This window comes from Rhincodon typus, chromosome 47 (genome assembly GCF_021869965.1).
Source record: "Rhincodon typus isolate 14 chromosome 47, sRhiTyp1.1, whole genome shotgun sequence".
Lineage (NCBI taxonomy): Eukaryota > Metazoa > Chordata > Chondrichthyes > Orectolobiformes > Rhincodontidae > Rhincodon > Rhincodon typus.
The window spans coordinates 4,572,102-4,584,747 of NC_063378.1; the positions used below are offsets into that span (position 1 = coordinate 4,572,102).

Below are 12,646 nucleotides of genomic sequence, written 5' to 3' on the forward strand. Positions count from 1 at the left end.
AGCATCTTCACCTGCATAGCGGCATGAATTTAACAGAATCTAAGCACATGCAGGGTTCAACTATGCATTTTATTTCGTTCAAAGTGCAAGGTTTTATATAATTTTCTAAATTACTCATGAAGGAATAACAGATTTTTTTCGTTGGATACACAGTTGCAAAAGTTGTAGTGAGAAGTATTTTAAATCAATTGCTATTTTGTCTTTATGGAATAACACCCACTAATCTCTTGACTATTATATCTGATATCAAATAATTAAACAAATAAGGTGAAAAATATGTCATGATGTTTGAAATAGATTTCAATAGAAAGCAACAAGAGAAAAGCGCAACGATATGATTTTTAGGCGAACTATCAATTCTTTGTTATTTTCAGGGGGTATTTTTTGAAAACTTTTATTATTCATAACAAAAACAGGTGCTGACCTGACTTTGTGAAGAAAGATTTCAATTAGAAAACGTTGCATTAAGGCATTTAAAAAAAAAAATTCCTGATGCTACAGTGAGTTTCGTTAAATATATCACAACCGGCAGTAATAATTTGCAAATATAATCACAGTCTCAGTTACAACAACGTCAAAAAATGCACTGATTGCAAATTAGGAATGTTACCGTGAGAATGAATAATTAATGATCAATTGAAATTTAACCTAAAAGTTAAAATGTATTGTACCAAGCGAAAAATCTATGCTCCAAATCAAATTTCTGGTCTCTATTTGCAATGAGTCCTTTTAGAATGTCCAATTGTATATAACATTGACAGCATACGAATTGTCAAAATCCAATGATGAATGTTTGGCGTTATACAATACAACGATTCAAATTTCTGCTCCCTGTTCCCTGAATGTCAATGATTAGACAACAAATAAGACATTTTGAGCAAACAGCTCATGTTAAAAATATATTACACACTTCATGATATCCTGTAAGATGTTAGAAACGCTTTTAACGAAACAGGGCACCCAACTGCTTCTCAATAGAGCAATTATGAACTGCAGAATGCCTCCATTCTATGAAGGTTTGGAAAATAGACGCCATGCATAACTGCTCTACTGAGACAGTTTATACTTCCTGCTTTAATATATGAAATCAGTTTTAAGTGCTTTTTTTTAAAATGTGTTGTCTCCTGTATTACATCTAATGCTTTTTGACTTGAAATAACCAATGTAGTTTACTTCTATTATCTCCTCGGTAAGCGTACGCCATGCATGTAATAGACTCATTTTTTTTTTATTAATTTTCTTGATTTTTGAAGATGATGCTTAAATTTAAAGTATATGGCCTCTGAGGTATTCTATCCAAATAAACTGCAATGTATTGTCATTGTTTCTAAAATCTATGTTTTTTTTTCAACCTTTTTAGAATATCATTAAAAGTGCTATTTTTAGACATGTATTTTCTTTTTCGAATTTACAACGTACGTGGCAACATACATAGCTTGCAGTATGAAACAGGGTGCCTCAACGGACGTTAACTGATCAACTTGCTACTTTTTCCATTGGTGGATTTCTATGCATAATTGGGATTGATCATCAAATTTTGCTAAATCATTATTTCACATATAATATATGATTCCGTATTTTGGCTTTGCAAAAAAAAATGCAAATGGTTATGCTCAGTAATAACTCGATTGTGAACAGATAAAATTAGGTACCACTATGATCTAATTGTCACTGAAGAATGTGGCCACATGTTTGCCATCGTTCAGGAACGGAAATTGCACGATATCTGAATCGAAATATCAGTTGTGATAAGGACTAAATAAATAACTTGCCACTATCTTTGGGACATATTTATTGATCACTTCTGTATTCTAGAAGTCATGTGTTGGAGAACTGACTTAGCAATCGATAATAATATACTGATGCTTTGCAGTTCCTTTCATTAATAGAGCATAGAACATAGAACACAGAAAAGTACAGCATAGTACAGGCCCTTCGGCCCACGATGTTGTGCCAAACTTTTACCCTAATCCTAAGGTCTATCTAACCTCTACCCCTACCTTAGGCGCTTCAATACCTCTAATGAGGCCGACTCCACTACCCTCTCCGGCAATGCATTCCACGCCCCAACCACTCTCTGAGTAAAGAACCCACCTCTGACGTCTCGCCTATGTCTACCTCCACTCACTTTAAAACTATGGCCCCTCTTAATAGCTACCTCCACCCTAGGAAAAAGTCTCTGGCTGTCTACTATATCTATACCTCTGATCATTTTGTATACCTCTGTCAAGTCACCTCTCATCCTTTGTCGTTCTAAAGAGAAAAGCCTTAGATCCCTCCACCTTTCCTCGTAAGACCTTCCCTCCATTCCAGGCAACATCCTGATAAGTCTCCTCTGCACCTTTTCCAACGCTTCCACATCTTTCCTGTAATGAGGCGACCAGAACTGGACACAATACTCCAGATGTGGCCGAACCAGGCTTTCGTATAGCTGGAGCATAACTTCACTGCTCTTGAGCTCAATCCCTCTATTAATGAAAGCTAACACACCATACGCCTTCTTAGCAACTCTCTCCACCTGGGTGGCAGATTTCAGGAACAGTGAACATGAACCCCAAGATCCCTCTGCTCCTCCACACTGCCAAGGATCTTTCCGTTAACTCTGTATTCTGCTTCATTAATTAAAAAAAAGAAATCATGGTCTGGGAGAAGTGGTTGCAACCATTTCTCGCCACTATCTCATTGCAGTGTCTTGGCCAAGTTCAGATTGCTGGGGTACATCTCAGCAAAGTTTTGGCAAACATATATTCCCTGAGCAACCTTGGTGGAAGTGCATCAATCTATAATAGTCCAAACAGTGAACACTTTTCATGCTGCATGATATGTAATTTCCTTTCGAGACTTGACATCAATGTTAGCCGCCCATGAAAATTGGAAGAAAATAATAGTTTGCCAGCAAGCTTTTTAATGAACACTAATCAAATCTGCTTTTGCGATTAATTCCAAATTTCACTCTGGTGTCTTCCCATCATCTGCAAGTTCGTTGATGTAAGTTGGGTTATCATAGCTTGGACCAAATGTGGTAACAGAAGCTGTCTCATTTTTTCTCCAATATCTTGCAATCGTTTCACAAACTTCAAAAAATGATAAAGATAACTCGTTACATAGCTGTCTCCTTTTGAAAATAAAAGTAAAGATATTCACTTGTTCATCTAAACATAAGCACTGCCACCCCAAATATGGAAGGATAATGCAGCATTCAAGATGTGCATTTATCTCTGTTTACCATTTGCAATCACAGTATAAATTTGTTTGGAAGATTTCATGTCAGACAATTTCAAAATAATTTGCCAAATTCATCCAAGTGAAAAGCGTAAATTAGCAAATGGAAGAGCAATTCCAACGATTATGCAAAAGTCATGGTACCAGGGCAGGGAATTCGATGAACTGGATTATGAGGCAGAGGCAAGGAGCCCGTAATCCCCTCAATGCAAATGGAGAATTTAAAAGTATATAATAAATTAATCTCGACTAAATCGTCTAGTTTTACTTATGGCAGCCGTGGAGCTCTTGGGTTCTTCAAACAAGTCATCTATTTCGCTAATAAAGTTGATGAAGAAACATCACTTCCTTGGGAAGTCTCCGGAAATCATTTATTAGGTTCAATTGTAAACTTAATATGCTATGGTCTGGCAAGCACCTTACTGCAATGACACAACAGTGGCGGAAATACATAATAAGGAAGGTTGTTGTTGGTAGTTTACGAACATGAAATACTAAAGAGTTTTAAAACTAATTGGAATACAAACCAGATCTCTGAAAATAATTTGGTAAATTGTCATCATCGTCATCGTTAAAAATCACTGCAAAATATTAAAACTAAAAAAATCACGTGCACTTGAACACATACGGAAATAAGAAAAAATGATAAGCAGCAATCTGAACCTGGAGCCCAATTGTGCCTGATCCGGAAAACAACAGGCTCCATCGCCAATTGCTTTTCATAGCATTTTCTCCAGATTCCATGAATCCACGGATAATCAGAAATCAGAATGTCAGCCTAAAGCATCTGAAGCAATATGATAATCTTATGTTTCTGGAGTGAATTTCCCAAATATTTCCAAACGTTTAACCTGTAAATTTCCCTGCATGTTTGGACTGTGAACCAGAAAATAGAAAACAAAAACTCACTCCCTCTATTTTGTAGGTTACACAAGCAGCACCAACACAAATTCTTATAGGTTGTTTCAATGGCTTCACCTAACTTACATCGAACATGCAGAGTATAAAACCGAGTTCACTCAACTTTTTTTTTAATCATAGGACAAAGTTCTCGTTTCATAATCACATCCATTCAGCCATCATTTGACTGATTACCCTCCATATGTGTTACTTCTTATCTGACATAAGAACAACTAAAGTTTGTTACGTCTATCTCATCAAAGGACTATGGAGCTGCAGCATAATTCTCCCCTTTTATCAGTGTTGCTTTTTTATTATTATTGCTATTATTATTATCATTAGTAATAAACACGATATTGGTAGTGGTAGTAGTGCGAGTAGTATAGTGTGGGTTGGTTTATCACATTTGGCTGGATAACTTGTTTTGATACCTGAACGCAGGGGTTAAAGATTTTGCCCTATTGGAGGATTATCCTTCTCAATCTTTCCCCTCATTCAAGGAGCAGTAACTTTAAGCCACTGCCAGCTGTCTGTCACTCTAATGCAAGAGCAGCCTGTTGGTCTGGTAAGATTATGATAATTTCTTGATAATATTAAATTCCCATCTGACAATCAGTGTTTTACACGTTTTGAAGATGTATTATCTTCCACTTTCATCTGGCTGTCTTTCCTCATATATTTAGTCCATGTCTTGGGCCATGGATTTTCATTGGATCTATTCACACTTAGAGATGCAGTACTGTTGTCCCAGATCATTGCATTGTACAGGATGACTGACGAAGGGAATTCACCTACTCTTACTGCAAAATGTTAAGAGTATTATAAATATTTAAAAGGTGATATTCAAATTGATTACCAAACGCATGCTGCACAGTATTTCCGCTGAATTTAATCGCAGCATTTTTTGTTTGCAGATTAAGGGATGTTATCAGAGTTCGAAGATATTTTTCTATTGCAAGGAGCGAACTTCATTAACCTACGATGCTCCAGACAATCTTCATTTCCTAATTATTGATTTCACAATGCAAATTTGTAAAGTCTGAACATGAAAATATCCGTCTTCTGGTTTCAGATGAACAATCAATTCCCAGCATATGCAAATAGGGATGTTCGGCCAATTAGTATATTTGGAGAAGATTTTTAATGAAGACTTTTTTTTGTATTATTAAGGAAATAAGTTAAAAAGGCTGATACTTTCACTTGTCATGCTGTTTCCAGATGCAAATTGATATGACACATAAAAGGATAAGTGGTGCAAGAGTGCCAAGTGCAATTCCGACATAGCTTCCAATTCCTACAAAAATAATATAACCATGAAACGAATATGAATCTTGACATTTGTTCAGAAAAAAAATGTTAATTCACTTTTAGCTAACTCAGCTCCGATATCCCCAGTGCCTGTCCATTTTGCATAATATATAAGCGTGATGGAAAAGTCTCACCTTGCTAGATGAAAGAAGATCCACCAACAACAAAGATAGCCAACACATTCAGGATGAAAGCTTAAGTGGCCTGCAAAGCAACCATCCAAACAATTGAACTACAGAACACCGACTTAGTGTAGCTATTGGTAGTAGTGTTGGCGAAGCAGATCAGTTGCCTTGAAGCCTGACTCAAAATGTGAACACGTACGAATCTGACAGACATGAAAATTTAAATGGGACCATTTTTGTCTCTTCTCCCAAAGTAAAAGATTTGCCACAGCTACGAGCAAGGCAAAACTGATCGCATCTGTTTAATTCTGAAGACTCTATCCACCAGATCCTAAAACATTATCATCGGATTATGATTAGTGAGTAGAGACGTTAGCTGAGAATAATAAAACTGATACTGCATGTTGAAGAAGGATTTGTTACTCAGTTGAAATCGACCAAGCCTTAAAACTGTGATTCCTTGTGCAGTCGCACCCAAGAAATGATGGTCAAGTCAAATGCGCATAATGCAACATATAGGGTATATTTCAAAGCTGCAAATCTTTCCTTTCTCATTCACCAAATTCAAATGCCAAAAATTGCGAAAGATTCCTGGATATCAAGCTAAAAGAAAGAATATTGACGCTTCTAATATCAACATCAATAGCTGTAGACAACATAATTTATTTGAAAATTACACTTTATCCGAAGTAGTTGTACTCCACAACTGAGAAACGGACTTAACAACATGTCAAGAAATTGACTTTCTATCAAGTTTATATTTGATAGAATAAAAATTCCATGCACTTCATTAACGCCAAATCACCTCCGTTACACAAAGCAGTGGGTGGTGATGGAGTGGTTAATTGGGCCGAAATTAGGTATATAGTTTGGTCTCCTATGAGTCATTAGTAGGGCTCGAATTCACTTTAAGCGTAAAAGAAATGTTTTGACGTTGTGCACATTGGGCAAATAATGTGCAGGTTAATTTCAACACAGCGAAATGTGAGGTGGCACATTAAATAGATTTATAACCTTAAATTGTTTGCAACTGCGAAAAAAAAAGACTTGTTTGTGGATATCTGGAGGATCGAGTGCGGCAGAAAAAGTGAACAATGAAACTGTTCAAATTTTTTCAGCCCTCGGTGTTCTGAAAGAGTGAATAGAATACCTGTTTAAGGTTAATACACAAGATCATATTAGAAATCAACTGTGCACATAAGAGCAGAACGTTCATGATACGATACAGACAAAGCATTTAGAGTTATGAGCGTATAGATGGAAACAATTCACACTGGGAAAAAAAATGGATAACCCACAGACTCCAAGTAAAGCAAATTGCCAAAGACCCACATGAAACAGAAATCTCCTGCAGATTTTTGTTTTTTGGGATCTGCCGTACTCTACCTGTGCATAGCAACATCATAGAATGGTGCCTTTAAAACGTGAATTGGGTAGGTTCCTTCGAGGACAATCTGTAGAAATAATTTTACTTAACACTGCACATCTGAGTCTTGATCAATGGGATAATGTCGGTTGTAGGATGGACTTTAAACTATTTACAAGAGGGATTATTTGCGATGGGGTTACGGAGGCTGACAGAAGAAGGAATATCACAGTATTGCGGGGAGGCTTTTCGCAGTCTTACCCAAGAAGTTACAGAATATGCAAGCATTAAAATATCTAATACTTTCAGATGAACGAAGCCGGAAACCAGGCAAAATTAATATTCTTTTCACTTAAATGTGCAAAGCGTTTTCATGTAGTAAACGAATTTACGACTGTCACAGATCTTAATGGGTAAGATCTTATACCCATTAGAGAGAAATGGTTATAAGGATATTAAAGCTGCGATCTGGATGGTATTTTACTTGGGGCTTTTTGAAAGGACAAATGGAAAAGTAGGCAGTGTTTTCTTTTAATATGTAATGGAATAAACGCGATAGTAAATGAACAATAATAGAAGATTGAATTAAACAATATGTAAGTGAGAGCAGGTAAGAAATGGCAAGGGAAAGAATGAAATGTTCTGACTAATCCACTTGCCCACAAACAATATCTTCTCTGTAAGTTGGCGAATAACTAAAATGCAAGCCAACGCACTTATATCAAAAGTATAGAAGAGCTGATTTTAAAAAAAAAACAGAAATGACTGAAGAAATTGACAACAGAAAGGGCTTTGGCACATTTTGTTCAAGAATCACAAAAGCAAATGGAATCCAGGTTCAGCAGGTAATAGGAAAGGCCAGTGAACAGTTGAAATAAGGAAATCTGATTTTCGCTGTACAACGAGCAGAACAGAAAATGCATATTATTCTCCAAATGTCTCTTACCCCCTTATCTAAAGAAAAATAATGTCGTGCTGCAAACAGTACACGGAAGTTTCACTGCACTGATTTTCGTAATGGGAGGCTTTTTTTATGATAAGAGGTTAAATACTTTCGTCTTCTTTTCACTAAAATGTAGAACAAAGAAAGGAGGTCGTATTGATATATTTGATATTGGTAGGGGTCTTTACAAGATAGAAGTAGAGACGTTAATTCACATTGTGGGAGAGATTAGGACAAGAGGTCATAATCCAGAGTGAAGCACCGCCCATTTGAGACAGACAAAGAGATTTTTTTTTCTCTAAGAGACTCGTGAATTTCTGAATATTGCTTTACAGCTGAGGGCTGACGATGTCGTATTGGCATGTGTATTCTAGACCAAGGTCGAGAGATATTTTGCCAGAAGTGGATTAAATTTGTGAGGATAAGGGACTAAAATCGAACTGAAGATTGCATGACTGGTATGATTTCACTGAATGGAGGAAAAGACTCGATGGACCACATGACTACTTCACCTGCAATGTTTCACAGTCTTATGATAAAAACATAGTGTGAATGTGGAACTATGGAAAAGTAAGATGAATTGATTTACTGGTGTCGAAAACAAGCGCAGCCATAACAGAGAAAATGCCTACTAACATTATATGCTCATATCTTTCAATCTAAATTGGTCTGTTTCAGAACCGCCAACCAACTGGAAAAGGCAAAAATTATTGTGGAATTAACATTATTCAAACACTATTTATATTTTTTATGCATTAAAACCTGATAGACTATTTTCATAATTATATCTACTCACCACGTCCAACGGAGCAGTATGAAGTTGAATAGTGACGCCTGGCTGTGCATTTGTAAATGGTATTCCAGTCATTCACAAACTCTTGTCTTGTGATATTGATTGTGAACCGTTGGGTGTTAAATGCTTCCCTGTAGAGGTTATTCGGCCCAGTCCAAGTGAGCGTAGGGAAAGGCAGGCCACCACGATAGAAGCAATCCAAAATGACAAAGTCTCCAGAATAGTATGATGTGCATGATAAGTAAGATTCCTTTCTACTTGAATGGTATTTCTTCCCATCTAAAATGCCGTAAAAAAAATAGTCAAATTATGCTGATCTAAAAATGCAGTAAACATCTTCTCTTCTGTGCCTTCGATTAGTTTGAAATGCACAATAAAGACATGGGCTCTCTTCCCAGAAATTAGACAGCATTTCCAAAGAAGAAGAAACTATTTGGTTTTAGAGATAGTAGGAACTGCAGATGCTAGAATCTGAGATTTCAAGGTGTAGAGCTGGATGAACACAGCAGGCCAAGCAGCATCAGAGGAGCAGGAAAGCTGACGTTTCGGGCCTAGACCCTGATTTCTTCTTTTGAAGTAATCAACCTAAACTCTAAATACTACTGTGGACAAGAGCAAAAATGTTGTTAGATGAAACGGAACATAAGTGCAGCTGAAGTGTCTCACGTTACATATGGTGTCTGACATTCATTTCCATTGAAATGATGGACAAAATGTATTAGGTATTCACAGTCATTCAATAATGCAAGTCCTGCTTTCTGCAACATCAGATGATGAAAATGTACCAGTCAAGACGTTGGAATAGAAAGTATAATTTTGAACTCTGAATTGACATTGAAATATCCAGAGATGGGCCATAATAATGACTAAAACGTGGAATTAAGCAAAAGTGTAAGAAAGTAGAGAAGTATACTGTAAATATTTAGAATCCTTAATCGCATTTAGTATCTGATTGAATAATGAAGTGAAAAAGCAAATGCTACTTGGAAGTGATAATAAGAATGGTAAAAATGCGTAACTTTCAACAGGCTACTTGATTCATTTGCATTTAAAAAGTCAGATTCCAACAAATTTGTTGTTTAGTGGGTAAGGTACGCATTTTTACTTTATTCTTATGCACGGAAGTAGTGACTCTTGAGGAGGTGCAGATATTTGATAGATTACACAGGATGAAAGTAACTCTCCACAGATTGGCTGGAAAATTTAAATGTTTTTACAATTAGCTAGCCACCTGTTTAAATTTGCAAAGCATCTTTCTATTTCAAAACGACAATTAAACGGGAGTAAACTGATGTCACATTAATCTCGCACGGGTTAAGTGGTGTGACTGAGAAGGCAAAACATTCACAAAACGTCATCTGATACAGCAATTGAACACTCAACATTGGCATTCAGATAACCAGCCAATTGACCTAACAGACTCACATTAAAAACAAAAGCACGTTGCCCTCATTTGACCTCCTGAGAGATAATCGAAAAGGTAATTTAGTTAATCCTGGTAATGCCAAAAAGGCTTGATTTTGGTGGGTAAAAGTTTTGAACACTTCCTATTCCTGGTCATTTCATTGTTAGTCAATAGCAATGCTGATATAAATTCTACTTTAAAAAATGAAGTTTCAAGTTTGAAATAATAAGTTTCCAACAGATGATCACGGAGCTTTCGGTAGCATGCTTTAGCGTGTGCTTAGAACTCGTTTGACGAGGGATATGGAATGTTATTTAATTCAAAAATCGCAAGTCCGTATACTTCTGTGATTGTGCATCATTAGATAGGACAGTAAACATATTCTTATCATCATTATCCTGATTACTGTAAGAGGTATTGGTGTGCTGCCAAACTCGGCGATTGTTGCCCATTCTTAATTGACAGTGAATTGTGTACCTTTGCAACAGTACATTACATAATTGCTAGACACGGTTCTGGAGGAACTTCCAAGGAGGTATTCAGACCATTTCTAACTTTTTTATGAATCTCCACTACCTCCCACTATGAACAATTTGAATTTTAATTTCTCTGCATTTGTCAATTGACCCAGAGTTACTGACCTGCTTTTCTCAATTCTCTCTATGCTTTTTTTTTGTATTTGTTTCTATTTTAACAAAATGCACAGAAGTAATCTGTCAGACTGTTAAAGTGTAAGTTAGAAGCACTGAATTGCGTGACAGTACAAATTATCATTTTAAAAAGTACTTCCCCCCACGCGAAAAATTCATCTTACATGTAAAGTGAGCCAGGTAGAGAAGACCAATCAAAGTGATGTTTCTTCGTGCCATAACGTCGATCCCGTAAACAGATGGAATATATTACACTGATTAAGTTCTCTGACCAGGTCTCGATCTTTAAGTGACGACACCAAAGCTGAGATCTGCCAATACACCAGTTGGAAGGAATTTGAAATACCCTGCTTGTTAAAGAGTTCCTCATTTCAGCATTTCTCCCATCACAGATGGTTCCTCTGTTACAAAATGCCATTTTACTGCATGAGGGAAGCAATTCTGATCACGTTATTTCCAATAGTCACCGGATTTCACAAACACATTTTTCAATTAACAGCATCATTTGCTTGTAAGATACATTTATTTCATTCCTGGAAGAGGGAAGAACACAAAACCATGCGAAAAACTGAAACAATGCCCAAACTGGTAGCAGCCCTACCTCCTCCTGTATGAAGAAAGACGTAATTGAAGGTGAAACCCAGTCTGCATTTTGACTTCTGTCTCATTCAATGTTGAGATACATAAAGGCAATTTTGAAAAAAAAAATCATTTCATGCATATAATTAGTTCGGTGGATTTCTCAACTGGAATTTCTGCTTTTAGCGGAAATATGTTTCGTGGTCTAGTTCTGCTTATTATTATACGAAACCCTAGCTCCATCCGCACGAGGTGACAAACAAAGCAATTGAAGCAATTTCCCATCTTAATCATGGACGCAGCAGGGTGAAAACAGGAAGATGTCTGCTACAAATGGATAAGAGTTATAAGGGTGTTGCAGTCTCATGCCGTCTTTGCAGATCAAAATCAGGTTTGACTGAGCAGGGAAAGTAGATCGACTTTATATTAATAGGCTGTTGAAATTCTTGTTATGTTTGAATTAGTTTGACTTGTTTGCCCACTTACCAAAACGGCATAACAGGTATGGATCCATTTCATATGATTGTAAGTATGTATGAACATGTCAGATTCTAAGTCCCATCTCCAATTTTCCAACATTATTATGGTTTTGCATGCAGGGCATACACACGTATTGTCAATGCTAGTGTTTTTTGCCAAATTACTGTTGTTAATCTGTTGGAGAACTGCCTTCTTGTACCAGAATATCTTACAATCCACAGTATTAACAAAAGTGCCAGGATTTTGTTCCAGCGTGGCAATGCATGCATTCATCAGGTCATGATCACCTGTAGCTTGGAGCCGAAAATGCAGGTGATCCTATTTTTATCCCTAGCAAGTGCTGCTCGTGACATTTAACGTGGAGAAATTAGGTGCACGAGCTCTGTGGCACAATAACAGTACATTTACGTTTGAGCCAGGAAGCCTGCCTTCAAGTCACATCTGTTCAACAACTGTGTCATAAAAAGTTCTGATCAGATTGATGAAATCTACCTGGGATGAGTTATTCAGAAAGCACGTCGAAGGAATCTTGATGATTAGTTGGCATGCATCACATAAAAGATATTGATATTTGTTCTGTAAGTTGAACGACAAAGGAGTCCAGTGATGGAAGGTGGAATATATTACTTTGCTTTTAAAGTAAACGTGTATTTTCATTCGTCCTATGATCTCGTCCTTTTTTTATTATCTAAAATGTCAGAAACTCATTCTCGACCTCTAAGTTAAATTAAAAATAAAATAAAATATATCGCATTAATCAAAACTCATAGAAGGCCCTCCTGTGTTAATGAACAAAATGTTTATACTGTTGATTAACAAGAACAAACCGGGGGGAAGACCTAGCAATGTTGTTTTCATTATAGTCACTAAATATC

At 36.6% G+C, this 12,646-nt stretch overlaps 1 protein-coding gene across 3 annotated transcripts in view; it reads right to left on the bottom strand.

Moving 5' to 3' along the window:
• LOC125487965 overlaps positions 1-11,015 on the bottom strand; it is a 31,905-nt gene extending 20,890 nt beyond the window's left edge. For 2 of the 3 annotated variants that reach the window (XM_048620685.1, XM_048620686.1), the window contains exons 1-2: positions 10,877-11,015; positions 8,661-8,936 (exon numbers count right to left, since the gene is read on the bottom strand). In XM_048620685.1, coding sequence (XP_048476642.1) covers positions 8,661-8,936; positions 10,877-10,931 — 331 coding nt within the window. In that variant the 5' untranslated portion in view covers positions 10,932-11,015. Of the gene's footprint in view, positions 1-50; positions 3,075-5,320; positions 5,417-8,660; positions 8,937-10,876 lie in introns of those variants that run through there. The other variant, XM_048620687.1, reaches the window with a different exon arrangement.
• Between the last annotated feature and the right edge of the window lie 1,631 nt (positions 11,016-12,646).